The sequence below is a fragment of the Capsicum annuum genome, chromosome 11, assembly GCF_002878395.1.
Source record: "Capsicum annuum cultivar UCD-10X-F1 chromosome 11, UCD10Xv1.1, whole genome shotgun sequence".
Classification (NCBI taxonomy): domain Eukaryota; kingdom Viridiplantae; phylum Streptophyta; class Magnoliopsida; order Solanales; family Solanaceae; genus Capsicum; species Capsicum annuum.
In genome coordinates this window covers 134,960,680-134,982,277 of record NC_061121.1, presented here as the reverse complement: position 1 = coordinate 134,982,277, position 21,598 = coordinate 134,960,680, and the positions used below count along the sequence as shown (strand labels likewise).

General features: G+C 35.8%; 1 protein-coding gene across 10 annotated transcripts in view; it reads left to right on the top strand.

The window, feature by feature from the left end:
* Nucleotides 1-6,459, top strand: part of LOC107854192 (AT-rich interactive domain-containing protein 1A) — a 26,229-nt gene extending 19,770 nt beyond the window's left edge. For 4 of the 10 annotated variants that reach the window (XM_047398966.1, XM_016699188.2, XM_016699193.2 and 1 more), the window contains exons 11-12: nt 5,356-5,430; nt 5,582-6,459. In XM_047398966.1, coding sequence (XP_047254922.1) covers nt 5,356-5,430; nt 5,582-5,639 — 133 coding nt within the window. In that variant the 3' untranslated portion in view covers nt 5,640-6,459. Of the gene's footprint in view, nt 1-3,919; nt 4,813-5,355; nt 5,431-5,581 lie in introns of those variants that run through there. The other 6 variants (XM_047398968.1, XM_047398967.1, XM_047398969.1 and 3 more) reach the window with 3 other exon arrangements.
* The last annotated feature ends 15,139 nt before the right edge of the window (nt 6,460-21,598 follow it).

The following is a 21,598-nucleotide window of genomic DNA, read 5'->3' as shown; positions in this document are numbered from 1 at the left end:
CCCTAGCTCATCCAGTAACTCATCAATGCATGGTATTGGAAATTTATAGGGGATAGTGATATCATTAAGAGCCCGATAAGCCACGCAAAATCGCCAACTTCCATCTTTCTTCTTAACCAGTAATACTGGACTAGAATATGGACTAGAACTAACCTTAATGATTCCGGCGGCCAACATCTCCTTGACCAAACGCTCGATCTCCGCTTTTTGAGAATGAGGATATCGATATGGACTAATGTTCGGTGGTTGTGCTCCAGGTTGAAGAGTAATAGCATGATCCCTCGAATGATGTGGTGGTGGACTCAAGGTTTGCTCACCTACTTCTGGATAATCAGATAATAACTTTTCAACCTCCTATATTATTATAGAATCTTCATTTTCACTTTTTGTTACCTGATTCAACTCGACCAAAAATCCTTGGTTTATTTTCTTTAGTAATTTGGTCATAGATTTGAGTGATACTACTGTTTGAACCATCGCTGGATCCCCTCGAAGCATCTTCCTGCATCATTGAATTTTCATGGTTTGAAGTTTCCAGTTTACCCTCATTTCACCTAATGTGACCAACCATTCCATCCCTAAAACCAAATCAGTTCCCGTCAATTCGAATAGAAAATACTGTTGGTTGATTTGAATTCCTTGTGCATCCATCCTTACCTCTTTGCATACTTCATTCCCGCTAACCTGTTTACCATTACCAATTACTACTTCAAATCTTTTGGTCTCCTTAATAGGTGATTGGAGTTGATGAGCAAGGGTGGAAGATATAAAATTATGGGTAGCCCCACTATCGACCAAAACAATTACGTTGTGCCCATGAATCTTCCCTATGAATTTCATTGTTCTACATCCAGTAAGTCCCATAGCTCCCATAGCTGAATTCATATTCAACACCATCATAGTACCCTTTGTTTCCTCTTCAACTAAATCTTCTCTGGTAGGCTCAAAGGATTCTTCTGTATCATCCTCATTTATGTCGGGTGTCTCTGAAACAATCAATAGGTTAAGCTACCTATTTTTACAATGATGATTGGGGCCAAATTTTTCATCACATCTGAAACATAACCCTAATTGTCTTTTTCGAGCAAATTCTAAATCAGTCAACCTTCTAAATTGTCCCTCGGATTTTGCTACTGAAGAGTTAAAGCTAGTAGACTTTGCGGCAGGATGCAATTGTTTAGTGTTATGACTTGTTGTTCCGACTCTTGAGTCTCGTGTTTCAAGGACGTTTGCAACTCTATGATAATTGGTTCTAAACCCAACCAGTTTATTGTTTGAACTTCCTCTGGTTGGTTCAAATTAGAACTATGAACTTGTTGCAACACAGAATTTCGATCCTCCACCTTTTGAGCCATCTCCATTATCTCCCTCAATGTTTGAGCCCGTAACAGCATCACTTTTGCTCGAATTTCCTCTTTCAATCTATTCAGAAATGCTCCTGATTCATCAGATGCCTCAGTCATAGATGCGGACACCTTTTCAAATTCTTCACGAAACGCAGCGACTGTGGTAATCTGCCTCCGCCCCCTTAAGACGGGATATTGGTTGATCTTTTGAGTATCATGAAATCGGTTCAGCAACTCTCTTTTGAAGCCTTCCCAGGTTGACATTTGTTGCCGAGATTCCATCCAATAATACCAATTTAAGGCTTTTCCTTCCAAACAAACACCTGCCTCCCGTAATTTTTTCATTTAAGAAATTTATTCACTGCGAAATATCGTTCCACTCTGAAAATCCATCCTAAAGGATCCTCTCTTTCGAAAACTGGTAATTGTAGTTTCCGAAACTTCTTCCCATCTTTTTCTCCAGCCAAGTTGACATTGCTTCCTTCTTCTTGGTTTCCGATGGATTTGGTTTGAGAAGGGGATGTTTCTGCCATCATAGTTCGTCCTTGGGCTTCAATTCTTGCAAGAGACTCTCATTTCTTGAAACCATCCTTCCAATTTTCTGACATCTTCCCTTACCCTTGTCAAATTAGTCTCTATCTGTTCGACGCGTCCCTCCATTTTACTCACCATACCTGAACGTTACTGCTCTGATACCAAATTGATAGACTTACTGCGAAAAAACAGTAAATAGAGACACAAATATTGATGTTTTACACTAGATATACTGATATTACAACAATTAATCTGAATACAGCCACTAGGAAACTGCTAATACTGTTCGATACAACCTAACACATGTATGAAATTCAGTAATACAGTACATACTACTAAGATTACAAAATTCCAGCATTCCTAGACATTCGAGAGGCTAGAACTCTCCCAGAAGATTCCCCTTTTTCTTTTTCAATATCTGTCCACTGTCCTGCCCCTTTTTCTAAAGAAAAAACCACCCAATACATGTGTAACTGTCTCATGACAGTTACTAAGTTTCCCAATTGCTTATTTTGGCCTCCTAGAATAAGTTTTTATAACTTGAGGTACATCATTATCTTCATCAAACAAAACTTCCTTTAGGGGTTACTGCTTTGGTACTAAACATATTACTCCCTCCATTTCATTTGTGGCAATGTCGAAGCAATTTTCTTTAGGGGTTATCTTCATCAAACAAAACTTCCTTTAGGGGTTACTGCTTTGGTTCTAAGCATATTACTCCATTTCATTTTGTGGCAATGTCGAAGCAATTTTCTTTAGGGGTTATCTTCATCAAACAAAACTTCCTTTAGGGGTTACTGCTTTGGTTCTAAACATATTACTCCCTCCATTTCATTTTATATGGTGGTGTTTGACTAGACATGGAGTTTAAAAAAGAAAGACTTTTGGGACATACTAAAAGTATCATTGTGGTTTAAACTTGCTTAAGTTAAAGATTCCAGATATAGAAAAGTATCACTCTTTCCGGAAAAGATTCCAGAGTAAAAAGGAGGAGCGACCTAAAAAATGAAATGGAGCATTAGTAATTTGAGGGAGAGGACTTTAATTGAAGCTAGTAAAAACCTTACTTTAAAGACCGTTAGAAAATATAAAACTAGCTCAATGAATTATTCGATGAAAAACATCCATGGAGATGTGGACTAATGAAAACAACACATTCCCATTGAAAAGGCTGCACAGTTGAGTCAATAATAATTAAATTTGCTTAGGAGGGTGTACAACAGAAGGCATGATGAGGAATTACTCTTTACATCCTAGTACTCGTGGGTTAAAACAGCTAAGCACAGAATAGAGTAATCCTAGTTCCCCTTCTGAGTGCACTGAAAATTGAAATAGCGAATAGCTTGGACTTGCAATAAAAGGTAATGTCAGAAGAAAATACTAAATGATGTGTCACTGCCACCGACCCCTAAGATGGATTTCTGTTAGTTTCATCCAATCCTCGATTAAACTTGTGTTCCCCAGGCACTATGAAATGGGGGTATGGTATTATTACCTGGTTTGATAACTTTGTTACTATCAATTTAGCATCACTAATTTGTAAGTGCATCTCCACATATCTTTGCAAGTGTTGTACGTGCCATCGATCTGATTTAACATTAAAACGTTTTGTAGAGTTGGAGGCTCTGTAGACTAGTCACCCACTTAAAGATGCATTGCCCTTGTTGGATGAATACTCTCTTGGCGTTATTTATATCATTTTAACATATTAACAGTACTACTACTAATACAATTTAGCTTATAAATAGGAAGTACTAATACCATGTATTCTAGTAATCAATAAATTAATCACTCAGGTTTCAATTGTGTAGTCTGCTGTCACCTGCTTTTTGCTTGTCATTGCTTGTGCCGTAGTGAATGGTCCCTGTGGACTTGATTATTAGTCTAATACTTTAGATGACTATGTCGTAAAAAATAAACTAAAATGGTTTGATAGAGAGCTCCTATTTATGGTACTTCTGGAAACGATCCATAATTATGGTAATCGCTTGCGATTCCAAATTATTATTCTCATGTCTTCTGTGAATCTTTTCTTTAAGGTGGTTTTTGAAGGGGTGATGTGTTTTGTCAAGAAATATTTATAGGAGTGTACCGTTCATGCTGATTTTGCCTATTCAAAGCAATTAACCAAATATTTGAGAAGGGATGACTTTCTGTTGAATTTCTTGAGGTTTTCTTTTTCTCTTGGAATATTTAGGTAAGCTTTAATGTTTCCATAATGTGTTGCTTCAGAAGGGACTACTTTGATAGATTGATTCATTCTCACATGCTTAAAAGGATTATACGATTTTATTTGTAAACTATAATCTTGCAGTAAATTATCAAATGACATGTCTGCTGGAATTTATTTAGATGGTACAATTTCCGCAATTATAGCCGTTTTAAAATTGTTTATGAAAGAGTAGAGGTGTCACTTCATTAAGTTGACTTAACTCTAAATATATTTCTCCATCACGGGGTTTCCCCAACACCGATACAATTATTGCCTTGTCAATAGAGAATGTGTAACATAATTTCTCAAATCTTTTAGTCGATAATCTTGTAATACTCAACCATATAAGGTTGCTTTGTGGATAAGCGGCTTCTCTTGTAGTTTTATATCCATTCACAAACTTTATATTAAGGGTGTGTTTGGTATGTTCTCTTGGAAAATATGTTCCTGGAAAACAAGTGGGTTTGTTACTTATTTTCTGGTGTTCCGCAAGTAAGAAAAAACATTGCCCCACATTGCCCCAAGAGTATTTACATATATAAATAACAGCATGGGGAGGTGGTGGATGGGGCAGGGGGTGACGTGGATTGGGGAGAGTTGAAATCGTCAGTTCGAGAGTTAGAAAATGTTTTCCCTCTTGGTGGAGAAGTCATTATTCTTAAATTGGAGGAAAATGAGATGTTAAGAAAAACATTTTTCCAAACATTTAAGCCAACCAAATGTGGAAAAATTGGGAAATATTCTTAGAAAACTTTTTCCTCCATACCAGACACACCCTAAGTACCATTAAAAGGAATTGGTAAAGAGGCTAATTAACGTTGCTATGATTAGATGACTTTTTGATTCAATATATTCATGATCAAAAGTAGATTAATGAAGTGGATACTTTGTTGTTTTGATAAACTCTTGTTAAGCATCTGTCATTACGGGATTTTGGACCAGGAATTATTACTCTCATCACGAGGAAAAAACTACGAACTGCCACCACTGTTTGAATATGTGGAATTTATGTATTCCGAGTCCTTGACAACATTGAGGCAATTCCACCCCAGCATCCTTTGATAGTGATCTTTGGCTGTATATTATAATTTATTAAAGACAATGCAACAATAGAGAGGTCAAATGTTAAAAAAAAATAAAAAAAAATAGAGATCAAATTCTTCTAGAGCCTGATTATATGTACAAGGCTGAGAATCTGTATCCAAAATATTGCATCTTTTTGTCACCACTTACTGGTTTAGCATGTAATCTTTTTATTTTTAGACATGTTTCGCGGTCTCCTCATAGCAAGCACTCTCAGCACAGGCATTTTCCTTACCCTGCTAGTGAAAGCATCAGGTATCTTGTTGGGTGTTCTTAAATTTCTCTTGATATTTTTAAAGTTAATCATCCATCGACATATCTAAGAACATACTGATACAGGTGAACTCATCTTAGTAAACGCGCTTAAGAAATTGTCTTGTTTATAAGCTGGTCCATGTAATGGCAGGGGAAGAAGGTCAAGGTCGAGATCAAGATCAAGGTCTCCTAATCGTAGGAAAAGATGAGCAACGGAGTACCTGGAGTCGAGACAGAATAATTAAGGCAAATGACCTTGCATAGTCTTATTGGCTATCGCCTTTGGCTGTTACGTGGAAAGTGGATGCACCAATTGACCTGTTTGAAATCCTCTCTAATTGCCTTTGGCTGTTAAGTATGACAATAGATATGCAAGTTGACCTATTAAAGTCCTTTCCGATTGTGGCTGACAGGAGTAAAACTGTCATTCCCTGGTGCAGAGGATTAATGATATAAGAGGTTCATGGTGCCTGTACCTGTTATCTGCTTGTCTGTTGTTGACTTTTGCGACAGTATTAGTTATAATATGAGGTTGATAAATTTTGTTAGCTGTAAATTGTATTTGGAGGTGGTTGTGTGTCTGAAGAAGAGGTGAACTAACACTCGACCATCCATTATCATTTTCTATTTGGTACTAGTGTTCCTGGGAAGGTGAATCCCAGATCCGTTATGCAATTTTAAATAATTATATTGTTTCTGTGAGGGGGAAAAACCAGAATATTAGGCATCATGTACTGAAGACGAGCATTGTGCTGGGGAAGGTGGAAGAGTGCAGGAATCTATGCTAACTCGTGGACATGCTTGTAGTGAAAAAGTTTCAGCTATCTAGTTGTGATTTGCTTCCCAGTGTTGCTAGTTTGTGAAAGGGTGGCTGATAAATCACTCTCTGAAGTTTAAATGTCTGTAAAGCAAGAAAACTGAAAGAAAACAATACCACTAGCATGTTTTTCAATTTAAAAGCAAATTGTATCTATGGAGGCGTTATAGTTTGCTTTAAATTATAAATTATTTACTTGTATTAGCGTGAAATTGGTTGGAATATAGTTGAGTATGTTTAGGATGCATATTGGAAACTGACTATTTGTGCAATTGAGATTTAGATTGATCCAATTGTATGTCGATGAGGAAATCTTGTCTCACGATGTTTGTACCAAATTAAATAGAAAAAATAATTGTACTTGTGTCTGCGTTAAGCTTACAAGGGATCAACTAAACTTTATGTCCAAATAAACTTGAGTTTGTTGAATTATTATTTCCCATTCACCCAATTTTTGTACTAGTCACGTGTACGTGCAAATTACAAGGGATCAACTAAACTTTATGTCCAAATAAACTTGAGTTTGTTGAATTATTATTTCCCATTCACCCAATTTTTTTACTAGTCACGTGTACGTGTTTTGCACGTGTACTTATGCCATGCCAAACCGTTAATTAACATAAAATATTATCAAAAATAGCACTTGATTTTAAATAAAATATAATTTTTTCTTGTACTCATGCCAAGCATCTATTAATAAAAAAATATTATTGAAAATAGCAATTGATTTTAAATAAAATATAATGTTTTATTTCATATGTTAAACTACAATAACAATAATAATATAGTCAGTATAATTTCATAAGTAGGGTTTGGGGAGGATAGTGTATGCTAATTTAACCTTTTTTTCTTATAGGGTTTGGGGAGGATAGTGTATGCTAATCGAACCTTTTTTTCTTATAAAGGAGGAGAGATTGTTTTGAAACAAAGAATACTTGATTTCTTCTTTACTTTGCGTCATAATTTTGCATTTCAACTATATATTTTCCTAATGCTTCTTATCATATATTTTAAGACTTCTTAATAATAGAGATCTTTAAACAGTGTACAGCAAAATCACTTTCGAACATGCTAAGCACTCACTCTCGATTATTCTCCCCCATGATGCCTCCTAAATTTGTTGTTGCTTCCTAGCATTGATTGTATTTTGACATTTAACAAACAATACCTTTTATTTTCTAAGCTCGAGCAAGTTTGTACAACCCCTTAGGACCCCTTTTCACATTCACACATGCGAAGGAATATCCATGTGAACCTAAAAGATTATTTAATTCAATCCGCTAATATTATATGTCAAACAACAAACGTTCATCATAGAAGCTAATTCTTTGAGAATCATATTATAGCACAAGAACTATCCTCCTGCAAGTAAAGCGCGACAAGCGTATCTATCCGACAATAACGACTAAGAATAAGAAAAGAAAAATAACTAAAGAATATAGAAAAAGTAGAAAAACTATGACCTAAAATTACGGGCACATGTCCAAAAGAAAAGAGTCAATAACAATAAATCTTACCTTTGATTAAGAGCTTCAGATTGTATTGTCTTTTCAACCTCACCAATCATAGAATTAAAAGGGATCTTCAAACTTCTCAAAAAAAAAAAATCCCTAAAAATTACGCAAACAGGAGCAACAAAAACAACCAAAAAAGTATTCTTGAATATAAAATTTTAATGTACGTATAATCTAAAATTAAGGAACATATTCCATGTGAATATAGTCAAAGAGGCAACCTGCCAACCTATAAAGTAACTTTCTCTTTTTTTCCATAAATAATTTCCCATTAATAGAAATTGATTTCAATTCCAAATAAACTAAACCATATATACGGTTGTTTAATATTAGGAGTTTAGTTATGGTTTCTAAATATTAGAAGTTTAGTATATTATTTATTTATTTTTTTTAAAAAATTGATAGTCTTTTAAAAATTTTGAACTTCTATGCTTAATTTTCGTTGAAATTTAATTATTATTTTAAATTATTTTCTCCTTAAATAATCATTCTATTATTGTTACAATAGTTATAGCATGAAAAATATGTCTCACAAATCAAATAGGAGACCAAGTTGGGAAACGTCAAGCTGAATAATTTATTTTTGAGATATTTAGTTGAAAAAAGTGGTGAAAAGACGATTTAGTTTGAAGAGGGATATTTTAAAAAAGGGCAAAAATTTCAAATCCAATTTCTTAGGGTCTTCACACTTTTAATATATTATAGATTATAGATTTATATATATATACAATTGAGATTTAGATTGATCAAATTGTATGTCGATGAGGAAATCTTGTCTCATGATGTTTGTACCAAATTAAATAGAAAAAATAATTGTACTTGTGTTTGCGTTAAGCTTACAAGGGATCGGCTAAACTTCAAGTTCAAATAAACTTGAGTTTGTTGAATTTTTATTCCCCATTCACCCAATATATATATATATATATATATATATATAACTTCTCCTAGGATCATATATACGGTTGTTTAATATTAGGGATCTGTATTCAAACTCCCAACTTATCATTAACTTCTCCTAGGATCTCGTCAATTAGCACTACATCATCAACAAATAACATAAACCAAGACACCTCTCTTTGAATCCACTATGTCAATACATCCATCGCAAAGGTAAATAAAAATGGACTAAGAGTTGACCCCTGGTGTAACCCTATAAAAAAAGAAAAATGCTCTGAATCTTCTTCTACCGTCCTCACACGCATCTTCTCTCTATCATACATCTCCTGAATTGATCTAGTGTACATCATAGACACACCTCTATCCTCCAAGTACCTCTACAGAACCTCTTTAGGTAATTATCGTACGCCTTCTCAAGATCGATAAACACAATGTGCAAGTCCTTCTTCCTCTCCCTATATTGCTTCACTAGTATCCTCACGAGGTGAATGACCTCGGTAGTCGAGCGTCTTGGCATGAAATTGGATTGATTCTTAGAAATAGTCATGATCCTCCTCAGCCTCAACTCTACCACCTTTTCCAAACCTTCATAGTATGATTCAACAACTTGCTACCCTTATAGTTATTACAACTCTATATGTCCCCCTTGTTCTTACATAATAGAATCATCGTACTTTATCTCTAAGTTCTGAACATTTTCATCGTCCTAAAAATGATGTTAAACAACCTTGTCAGTCATTCTAAAGCTGCCCTGCCAGTGCTTTTCCAAAATTCATCGAAATCTCGTTTGTCCTAGTCACCCTACGTCTACATATCCTACAAATAGCTCTCTTGATATCTTCAAGATTAATATGTCTACAATAATCGTAGTCGCGATACGTCTCTAAGTTCTCCAAGTCCTCAATACGAAACTTTTGTCTCCCACGTCATTCAAAAGACTATAGAAATAAGACTGTCACCTCCTCCTAATGAGGGCGTCATCTACCAACACTTATCAATCCTCCCCCTTGATGCACTTCACTTGGTCAAGATTACGGAACCTCCGCTCCCTAACCTTAGCAAGCCTATATGATGATCTGAGGTGGATTTATGCACCTCAGTGTTGTTATTCGGGCTTATTTAGTCTTGTTTTGAGGACTACTTGTGTGCTTAATGAGTGAATAATGATATAATTGAGCATCTAAGTGTTTAAGTACTTGAGTACAATGTTTATGGTGTCTTTCAAACAAGTTTGTATCTAATTTGGTCACTTAGATTTCAAATGAGAAAACTAGTGTTACTAGCTTGAGGTGTTTGTCTAGTTGATCTTTATAGATTCTAGTGAGTGTAATGAGTTCCTAATGTTATTATTGTATAATTATGTGTGGAAAAACTTGTTTATAGTTTTTAAGGTTAAACTGAATCAAGTCTAGAGTCAAACAATAAGTTAAAGATAAAAAAAAGGCAAAACCAGTTCTTAGCTTAAGTTTCTAGTTCGTTGTCCTGGACATTATGTTGTTTTGAGCTCTAATCCGTGGTGTTTGATGCTATAGGATGCTTTGTGAGTTGATTATGATGATATATGGATGATACAAAAGTTGGAAATCAAGCGGAAATAACACGACAAGGTTTGGGATGGAAGGACAAGTGCAAGAAACAAGTTTAGGAGTCAAATTGAGGTCGTGAATGCATGGGGCATCACGGACCTTGGTCCATGCTATGCAAGGGGCGTAGCGGACATGGATATGGATTAAAATATGAATTTCCAGTAGGTCACCATGATGATTCTGCTTCGCACACCCTAGTCCATAGAATAGATGCGGCGACACGAACCTAGTCTACAAAACGACCAAATTGTCCTCCTATAAATAGGACACTTGAAGTTGATGTTAGATACCTGGGAAGGCTTTGAAAATTGGAGAGGGGATGGAAAACACTTAAAATAGGGTTTTATTCTCTTACTTTTAGTTATTTATGGATTTTATCTTGTATTCATCTATGGTGATTATGACGATGTCCATGAATGGCTAAATGCCTCCTTTCTGGGGTTAAGGCCAAGAACATGATTACTATTGCTTTGAATTGATTAGGTTTTGTTTCTTAACGTATTTGGATGTTTATTTATCCTTGTTATAACTATTTTAAACATTCGCGACCTTTATAATACATCCATTGTTGTCTTTGTGAGATCGAGAGGGGGAATAAGAGGATAGAACGTAGGGGTAAGTAGAGTAGGATTATAAGATTCTATAAAAATAAAGATTGTAATTTGCATGTAGGATAGAGATATACCTATGTGACTTATTTAGCTCACTATGGGATGAAATATAAATGCGTTTAGCTTAGTTCTCACATCCCCGCTCAATGATGTAGTTATGGGACTAAGTTAGATAGGTGATTAGAGGCTCGAGGGACCATGATCATAATATCAACCCCGTGAATCAACAACCAAGATAATTAATCTAACCAATGAAGTTCAACATTTTAGTATAATTGCTCGCAGAGCCGTAACCCTGGACTTCTCCTTATTGATTTTCCAAGAAATTTACTTTATTCCATTGTTTACTTTAATTTTAGTTTATAACTCACAAACTTTTTTGGTTGCTTTCACATCAATTTAATCTCAATTGTGAACTAAAATTTGATAGTTGTTAAAACAAGTCCCTGTGGGACGATCCTTGGCTTCTAAAGGGCCACTTTACTACTTGGTGAGACCACGTACACTTGCGTGTGTGCTTGGGCGCAACAAGCCTTGTTCGTCCTCGAACAACTCTTTGCTCTAAGCATCATAAGCTGAGGAGACTCCACACTTATACTACAAGAAATACACATGCTATTACTACAATGACCACACAGAATGAAAGTCCTTATACGAAGCATGTTACATACACAATTGAAAGTTCAAGAATACTAATTCAAAACATCCTAGCCTCAAGAACTGACTCACCAAGTTGGCAAACACATGCATATTACTTAATCAAGTACATTATATAAATCACCCAACTATCATCAAATACGTTCCCTCTCCATAAGAGAGTTACCCATAATCACTTAAAAAAATACAGTTTATACTAGAATGGGTAGAAGAATCAAGTTACGCTCACTCTCACAAGGAATTCACAAGTTACCCACGATGAACCACAGGCTTGAATTTAGTGTAGTACTCCGCTAATATCAGAATGTTAAGGCTTAAGATCAAATAGGTCTTTTTGGGTTGTCGCTAAGGGACAGGTAGGAACTATTTTGGCCAGTAATAGTGACTATCTTCACTAAGCGCTTTAATACATCACACTTTTCATTCAATTCGCCCCACACTTAAAGCCTTGTTCGTCCTCGAACAACTCTTTAATCTAAGCATCATAAGATGAGGAGACTCCACACTTCTACTACAAGCAAGTCACTCACTCTAGTACTACAATGACTACACAGAATGCAAGTCATTATACTAAGCATGTTGCATACACAATTGAAAGTTCAAGATACTACTTCAAAACATCCTAGCCTCAAGAACCGACTCACCAAGTTGGCAAACTCATGCATATTACTTAATCAAATACATCATATAAATCACCCAACTATCATCAAACATATGCCCTCACCACAAGAGAGTTACCCATAATCACTTACGAAAATACAGTTTATAATAGAATGGGTACAAGAATCAAGTTACGCTCACTCTCACAAGGAATTCAAAAGTTTCACAAGATGAACCAAAGGCGTGCCTTTAGTGTAGTAGTACACTAATATCAGAATGTTAAGACTTAATATCAAATAGGTCTTTCTGAGTTATAATGTAGGCTAAGGGACGGGTAGGAACTATTCTGGACAGTAATAATGACTATCTTCCCAAAGAGCTTTACTATATCATACTTTTTATTCAATTTACCTCTAATAACCCATTTACACCACTTCTATCTACCCACATCTTTTGTTTTGCCCTATCTTATTAAGCTTATTCACATACACTATGGTGGGAGTATTTTATGTACACATTATTCAATTTGAACAATCTTTATTCTTCTCATTACACAACTCCCAACCATAACACATATTAATTTTTGAACACTAAAAGCTATTACTTGGGGCTTCAATTTCACCTTTTTCCTACTTGAATTTCAAACTCCTTAACTCAATTAAATTTTAACCAAAATGCTTAGGAGCTTTGGATCAAATTACAATTAATTAAAGAAAGGGATTAGGCTACATATTAGGCTGCCAAAGAATAAGCTAAAGGCTCAATTGGGTTAACTAGGATTATGCACAAGGGTAGGTATGAAAAAAGGTATAAAACATGGCTATCAAAGAAATGTCTATATCATCTCCTAAACCCACACTCTTAATTTTGCTTTGCACACACACCAGGCAAGTTCTAGACATCAAGTATAACAAGGAATACACAAAACGTCACACACACATGGCACATGCTCAACTCAAGTAGGATCCTTGTAGACTCCCAACTACACAATAACATAAATTCAACATTAAACCAACAAGTACAAGAGTCATAATCTAGAGCCTAGGAGTCTTAAAAGTAGTAATTTACACCATCAACATGCTCTTTACATTTAAAACCCTTGCATCATGCAATCACATATAGTACCAACAAGAATATCCCACTTATTCCTAACACAATTTTTTTTATCTTTATTTAAAACCACTTTACATTACACACCCCTATTATAGTCACCCTCAACTTAAGAAATTTGCCTCAGTTGAGGTGCAGAATGTCCAAGGAGGACTAAGACCAAAACAGGTTCATTGTAACACACATGGGCTAAAAATAAGATAAAATGGGAATTTCTTCACCCCACATTTAAAAATCTACTTTATCCCCAAAGTATACTTAAAAGTAGAGATAGAAATACTCCCTGAGGCCTCTAGGACTAGCTAGTAGCATCTTCATATATCAAGGGGGTCCAGGGACCCCATACTCAGTCTTCGCCATGCTCCTTAGCTCAGGCTTTTTGGTACTTAGACTTCCCATCAACCTGTGACAAAAAAAACAAAAACTAGTAAAGTAAAAACTAAAATTACTGAAAATAAATCTACCTTAAATTGGGTTGCCTCCTAAGCAGCGGCTGATTTAGTGTCACGGCATGATCCACATCAATTTTTCCTTAATCTTGAGGATATGAATTTTACCCTTAACCGCGCGTCCATCTTTTTGCTTCGCTCATAGGGTGGTGCTATAAAGATGAAGGAACTGAGTAATGAATGGTGCATGGTAAACCACTCAGCCTTAAAGTGAGGTATGCTTTTGTGTTGCTTTTCTGGTACAAATTTAAGAATATAGGATTTTTGTTCCTTATCTTCACATTCTTCCACTATTTTAGATGACTCCACCAACATGTCATCATCGAAATATAATGTAGAAAAGTGATTTGAATGAGGCCCAACCAATCTCACTTTAAAGTTTACACCATCCATAACACACTCACACTTATTCACCTTCTCAATTTTAGTCTCAAGAGAAAGATGACAGTTGAATGACTGAAATTCTTATGTTTGCTCCACAAATTGGCTAGTATCCTCATTTTTTTCTCAGCCTCTATGGAAATGGTGGTGGTTGTTTCTTCTTAACCTGTTTAACAACTTTATTTTTTAAGTACTCAGACTTCCTCGAGTTATCGACAACTTTGTCTGCAACCAGTTGAGGAGCCAACTATGCATCTACCTCCTTAGTTGTCTTTATAGGCTCTTCATTCATCTTTTTATCATTCCTTAAAGTGATTACCATTACTCGTTTATAAGATTTAGTGTCACTTGGTAAACCATCTTGAGGCCTGGTATTTTGTGCCTGCAGCATTCGCCTAGACTGATACTCAAACTGCTTATGGAGTACTTGCCAATTTTTAAGTTCAACAACCATCTATTCTTGGGTGGCCACAATCTTATTTAGCATCTCCTCTATTTTACTGGACTGTATATTTTACTGCTGCTGCTGGTTGTTGTTCCACGAATTGTTTGGTGCCTGACTCTGCCACTTTGGGTTGTAGGTATTACCAGAATTCGCCCTTTGAGCATTGCCCACAAACATGACTGACTCAGGATTAGCACCACATATCTGCAGAGTCATCACAATTTCTACAAACCATACACCAACTTGTGGTTTGCTCCACAGATAGGATAGTATCCACCTTTTCTTGTGAAGGTCACGTCCATGTACTTCCATCAAAATTTGGACAAAAAGCCTCTTAGTGGGGTCCTCTACAAAAACAACAAGAATCATTACCACTCGAGTCCATCTAACCTAGGCTGCCATATTAAAAAGTGTGACAAAAAAATTAAAAAAAACTAAAAAGAAAAAAAAACTAAACTATGTACAACTCAATATAGCTAAACCAAAAATAAGATAGTTTTCTATTTACAAGTCCCCGACAACGGTGCCAACAACTTATTACGCATAAGCGCACACACAAGTGTACGTGGTCTCACCAAGTAGTAAAGTGGCACTTTAGAAGCCAAGTATCGATCCCACAGGGACTTGTTTTAACAACCATCAAATTTTAGTTCTTAATTGAGATTAAATTAATGTGGAAGCAACCAAAAAAGTTTGTGAGTTGTAAACTGAAATTAAAGTAAACAATGCAATAAAGTAAATTTCTTGGACAATCAATAAGGAGAAGCCTAGGGTTAAGGCTCTACGTACAGTCATACTAAGCTATTGAACTTAATTGGTTAGATTACTTATCTTGGTTATTGATTCACGGGGTTGATATTATGAACATGGTCTCTCGAGCCTCTAATCACCTATCTAACTTAGCTCCACAACTACATCGTTAAGCGGAAATATGAGAATTAAGCTCAACACATTTATATTTCATCCCGTAGTGAACCAAATAGGTCACATAGGTATATCTATATCCTAAATACAAATTACAATCTTTATTCTATAGAATTTAATAATCCTATTCTATTTATCCCCACGTTCTATCATCTTTTTCCCTCACTCGAGCTCACAAAGATGACAATGGATGTATTATAAGGGTAACGGATCCTTAAAATAGTTATAACAAGGATAAATAAACAATCAAATACGATAAGGAACCAAAACCTAATCAATTAAAAATAATAGTAATCATGTTCTTGGCCTTAACCCCGGAAAGGGGGCATTTAGCCACCATGGACTGTAATGACCCTTTAGGTCATTGTCTGTGTTCTTGCTTATTTTCGTTGATAAAGCTTCTCCATAGATTCCCCAAGTCATTAGTGACTTGCTAGAATTGATAGTTCGGTTACCTGGTTTGTTTGGTTTTTAGAATCACTTTCCTAATTTGAAGTCTTTGTTGGTTCTAATTGACCACCTAGTGAAAACTTCAGTAAAATGACCTTAAATATGAAATCCGACTTTGTCAACGCATCCAGAACATTAAAATCTATATGGTTATATATCTCATTGATAACGCTCAAATTACACTCTTGAATGGGTGTAAGCGATCGTTGTCAATACAATAACCCAACTTAGGTTGGGGTCGAATCCATAAGGAGTGAAAGCATGGAATCCAAAACTAAGAGTATTGATAGTCTACTAAAAGGTGACCCGTAATGTGAATAAAACAAACATAAATGTAAATGGTGGAATTAGTTTGAATGTGTTTATAGTGATAATTACTTCAATTTTAGTGCACTATCTTAACGTTGAAAAATGCTAAGAGTGACTTCAATTGAGAATAGGTCTTGGGGTTATGCAATTCTAGGAGTGGTTAATGCATGGGTACTTGACAATTTATCCAACTTTTAGCTAAAAGTCATGGGTAGGATAGATGTCAATGTCTTAATGTTAGTCTTTCAATTATGACACCAAATTTCATAAATGGGTTCTTTCGAACATCTCACAAAAGTGTGACAATTTTCCACATCTATTGCCTCAATTGACATCCATATGTCTAAGAGATATCATTAAATAAAATAAATCAAGTTATTGGTTTCATTTATTCCCCACCCATGTCCCTTCTTGCAAGAATGACATGGGTTCAAGGGTGGTTGGGGTTTGCAACCCCAACTCTTAGTTAATTCATGGAATAAAAGCAATACCCATCATAAATAACCAATTAGAAGAATAATTAGCTAACACCCATACACTACCACAACCTGAGAAAGCATAACCCCAAGATTTAGAATTAGCTACTCATAGATAAAAAGGTAAAAATATACCAAAGTTATCATTGACTTCATCCATGAAAAGTAAAGAGAATGCAGTTCCAAACTTAGAATTTCAATAAATCTTCAATGGAAGATCACTAACATATATTTTTCATTCAAGCTTAGTACAAAATTCTTCTAAGATGAAAAAATAGGTTCTAAGATGAAAAGAGAGAAGCTAAGATTCTAAAAGAGATGCTAGTTGGAAAATAGAAGCTAGGTCTTGAAAAATGAGCTAGGAACCATTCTTTAGGCCCCACTTCCACATTTGACAAAATTACAAAATTGCTACCTTGCTCTTTATTTGCTTGAGCGGATCCAAAGCGGATGGAGAGCAGATGGACAACAGCTCCAAAGCAAATGCAAAGCAGGTGCAAGACAGATGCGAAGTGGATGGATATTTTCCTGCACATTTGGCTTCTTGTTGACTTGAATGACTTGTCCATCTTCCATTTTTACTTTTACCTACATAAATGTGCATTAGTATGAGATTACCATCAAATCAATGGAAAATTATGATAATTTAGGCTTAAAAGATGCTAACACATCGTCAAATTGACGACTTATCAACCCCCCTAACTTAAAATATTGCTTGTCCACAATCAACCAAGAATAATTCAATGAGATAGGGTATTTAACTCAAATCCACCCAAAAGAAAGCTATACTAAAGGAATAAGCTAACAAAGCTCCACAAACACTTTCCAAACATGTCATGTAACAAGTAAATCAAAACTTTTCAACAAGCACATATTTATGAAGCAAGGATGCAAGTTTGTATCAAATGAGCTTTCCAAATCTCAAAGCATCTTAAGATAAGACACAAAATCATCAAAGATTATCTCAATCATCACAGCGTAACTTAATTCACTCATTTACCCAAACTGATAGTAAAACTTCACCCTCTACCCAAAAGTACCGATGCCACTCACATGCAAGAGTTTGCTCCACACACAAAAGACATTTCAATTCTTAAAAGATCTCAAATGAAGAAAGAATTCACATTCACTCTCATAAAGAAATTCAATGACATCAAATAGAACCATAGGCTTGCCCTTTGTGTTTTTCGCCACTAATGTAGACGTACCTAGTTTGGAATCACCAAGGTCTTATGGATCAGGAGGAAGGTTTAAGGTGCGGGAAGAAATATATATGGATCAAGTGATTGAAAGACCTCCTTTGATGCAATCTCTCAATCCTTTCTACCCCTAAAATTTTCAAACTACCCGTCTTATTCTTCTTTAAATAATTTACCATATTTTCCTAACTTATTGTTTAATATTTACCAAACAATTCAAAGCCACCATTTTATTTCTTTACTTCTTTCACTTTTTCAAGATATTTTCTACCTATAAGCCCTTCTTAGCCCCTTACTCATCCAATTTTTCTTTCTTTTTTTCTCAAGTTCTATGGGCTAGGCTATTCAAATTTATCATTAAGCACATCTCTTGTCTTTTAAGAACATGCATTGACAACTTTACATTCTCCTTTATTATCTTTTCTTTGATCATCTTCTCCCAAATACACAACCCCTCAAACTTAGGCTTTTGCCTATAGTCCATTATTTAGGATCATGCAATGCATCAAAGGAGGTTAAGTGCCAAAAGAGAGATTTTAAAAAAGGTTTAGGTGTTTTAGAATGGTTATCATTATAATAAGAAAGAAAGAATGGAAAAAAAAGGCTCAAATGGGTTAACTAGGGAACAATGTTAAGGTGAGAATTTGGCTATGTGACGGGTCAAAAAGGGCCTCAGGGTCATCCTCCAAACCAACCTTGCCTAGAATTTCACTTTGAATACACTCGGGGCAAGTTCTAGACTACACATATGTACAAGAATTATTCAAAAATCTCTCCGCACATGGCATCGTACTCATAGGGCAAAAAGTTAGTCTCCCAACCAATTTGAATAATTTGAGCTTCATAAGTTACTCCAAGTCAAAGACTCATCCTTGTAAAGAGAAAGCCAAAAATTGAATTCAATGGTCTCATTCAAAAGAAATCTACAAAAACATCCTTGATCTTTTTTCAAAAAGAAAACTATATTTTTGGTTTTTTCTTTTCTCAAAATCATTCCATTTCTTGCCAATAACATTTTGAAAGTATTTTTGAACTTTTTCTTCTTCCTAGTTAACAAGAATGACTATATACTTCACCTAAGGATGTCGCCTCGCCATCCCTCATGGGTGGATTATCACTCGGTTCGACAAAGAAACTGAACTAAAATAAAAATAAAAATACAAGATCAAAAGAAAGAGAAAATAAAATTTTGCTCCATAGGAAAGAATCGAGTTTTGAAGAAAACCCTTGGAGTTTATTAGACAAGTATATACAAATGGAAACATTAGTAATGCGCACAATCGGATATCACATAACATTTAAATTAAGCGCATGACACAAATTCAATAACAAAACGATTATATTTGACATCATTATCAAAATATCCGACAAGGGCTCATCTAAAGATATGTCAATAATAACAATAAAAAAACAAAAACAAAACAAGCCCTACAAGGGCTAAAGTAAGTAAACATGACAAAATGTAGCGTGTACACACAAACATCAAAGTAATAACATAGAGTATTTCCATACAATCTTTCCAACCAAATGCCATAAAGTGAAACGGTAGCTACCGATAATCAAACAAATCATAAAAATGCCCTACCCCCATTAAAGATATTGCATTGTCCCCAATGCGAAAGTAAAAGAGAGTAGAGGAGGGTAGAGACTCCCTGTGGCGCACTAGGTTCTCGGATCCCTGTCAGTGAATGATCGCACTGTCTCAAAAGGAACCTGGTTAGATTGGGATTCTCTCATCAAGTCTGCTATGAAGGGTGGCTTATCATCATGTTGAGTGCTAGAACTAGCCCCAAATATCCGTGCATGATCTTCATCCCTAGATAATTGCAAGGTGAGCACAACCTATTGAGCCTCAGGTAGCCCCTCTATAAGATCAACCTTGGCCTCATCATCAATGTCCTCATGAACCTCTTTGAAAAAATATCAAATGGAAGCACTGGGCCAGAAGTCTTCGACGGAAAAGCAATCTCTGCCTAATCAAGACCGAAGGAGGGCTGTCCAGAGTGAAACTCCGCCCGTAAACTATCAAGGTCTGCCCTCACAGATGCCACCCCCTCACAATCTTCCCTCGCCTCAAGCATGGCTGGTCTCTGCTATAACTTTTATATATAGGCACGAAGAGGTGCTATAATAGTCTGAATAAACTGGGGAATGTCTAGCACCAATTGAGTAAGATTAACATTATTTGCCAAAGTCATGGAAGCAACCTTGGGAAACATCACTGTAGAAGACCATGTCGATTATATGGGCTGAGGTGGTGGTGCGGTGCTTGATAATGGAGGAGTATCGGTGGAATCATGATGAGTCTCAGCATCAAGTGTAGAATTCGGAGGGATCTCCATTCCCTCTGAGCTTGACAACCCTTTTGCACCCGAGTCTACCAAAACCAAAACTTTCTTCTTTATGCCTGTAGGGTTATCCTCATCTTTGCAATGCATGATGTTAATGACTCTGGTGCATATAACCCATCTATCAATCTTAGAGAGTAGCGACACTTTGAATTTAAGGCAAAGTATAAATATGAGTGCCAGAAAGGGCTATAAAGTGGCCGGTTGCTTTGACCTAAACTTCATCATCTCCGCTATCAACTCTCCCAAATTGATCACAATTTTATCCAGGATGTATTCGACAATAATAACCCCATCAATAGCGACATCTTGGTCATTTCTTGAGGGGATTAGACGATTACTCACAAATACAAGCCAATATTTAGCTTGAACCGAAAGAACTCTGCTCTTGATTTAACCTTCACTATTAGCCCATAGAAGAAGGCCCTTAGCAATCACTCTAGCAAGCCATAAAAAACTTTGAAGTCTGCCAGATATCATCTTTTTACACTTTACCGCGGAATCTAAGTCACAAGCAAAATAGAGCTTATTAATCTCCAAGGCCGTGTATGGGACTTCCACTCCTCGAACTAATACACTCACGAGACACGATCGTTCGGTAATTGGCATTTTATATTTTTGTTCGTTGTGCCGAACAATATAGAAAGCATAGAATTCCTGAATAATTTTAGGGAAGTAGCATAGTGAGTGAGTGGAAGGCATCATATTCGTGAAGATTTCCCATACCCATTTTTTAACCTCGATGATGATTTCGGGGAAATAAGTGTCAACTTCCTTCATGCTAAAGACCTTCTTGGGATTAAAGCCCTGAGTAGTTACCCAATTATCATATAACTCCTTCACACCATCCACACTAAACCAAATTTGATCCGCTTCCTTTCTAACCTCCCATGTATGATCAATAGTAGCTTGGATATCTGGGACTTTTAGACTATCTTTGGAGACCGATTCTTTTGCCCTTATAGAGGTAGCTTTTTCTTTTCCTTTATCCAAGGCATTACCCTTTCTAGATTCTTGTGGCAAGTTATTTCTTGGATACATACCTATGAGAAAGAAACCAAACAAAACCAAAACAAAAGAGAAAAGGTAAAACATGTTTTTGGAATTTTGTATGTTAAGAAAGAAAGTTAAAGATAAGAAAAGAAAATATTTGTTTAATAGATGCAAGGTAACTTCATCATTAGAGGCCGTGGGATTCATTCATTACAACACTTAATCATTTAGGCTCTAAATAATCTCACATTCTTCACATTTCACAAAACTAGTTCATAGGACATCCAAAACCTCCAATAGAAACAAGAATGACTAATACCCTTAAGAATGATGTCATCCAATCTATCATTAGGCAAGGAAAGCATTCATGTCTCCCGGTTAGGCATAGTGACCAACAAGAAC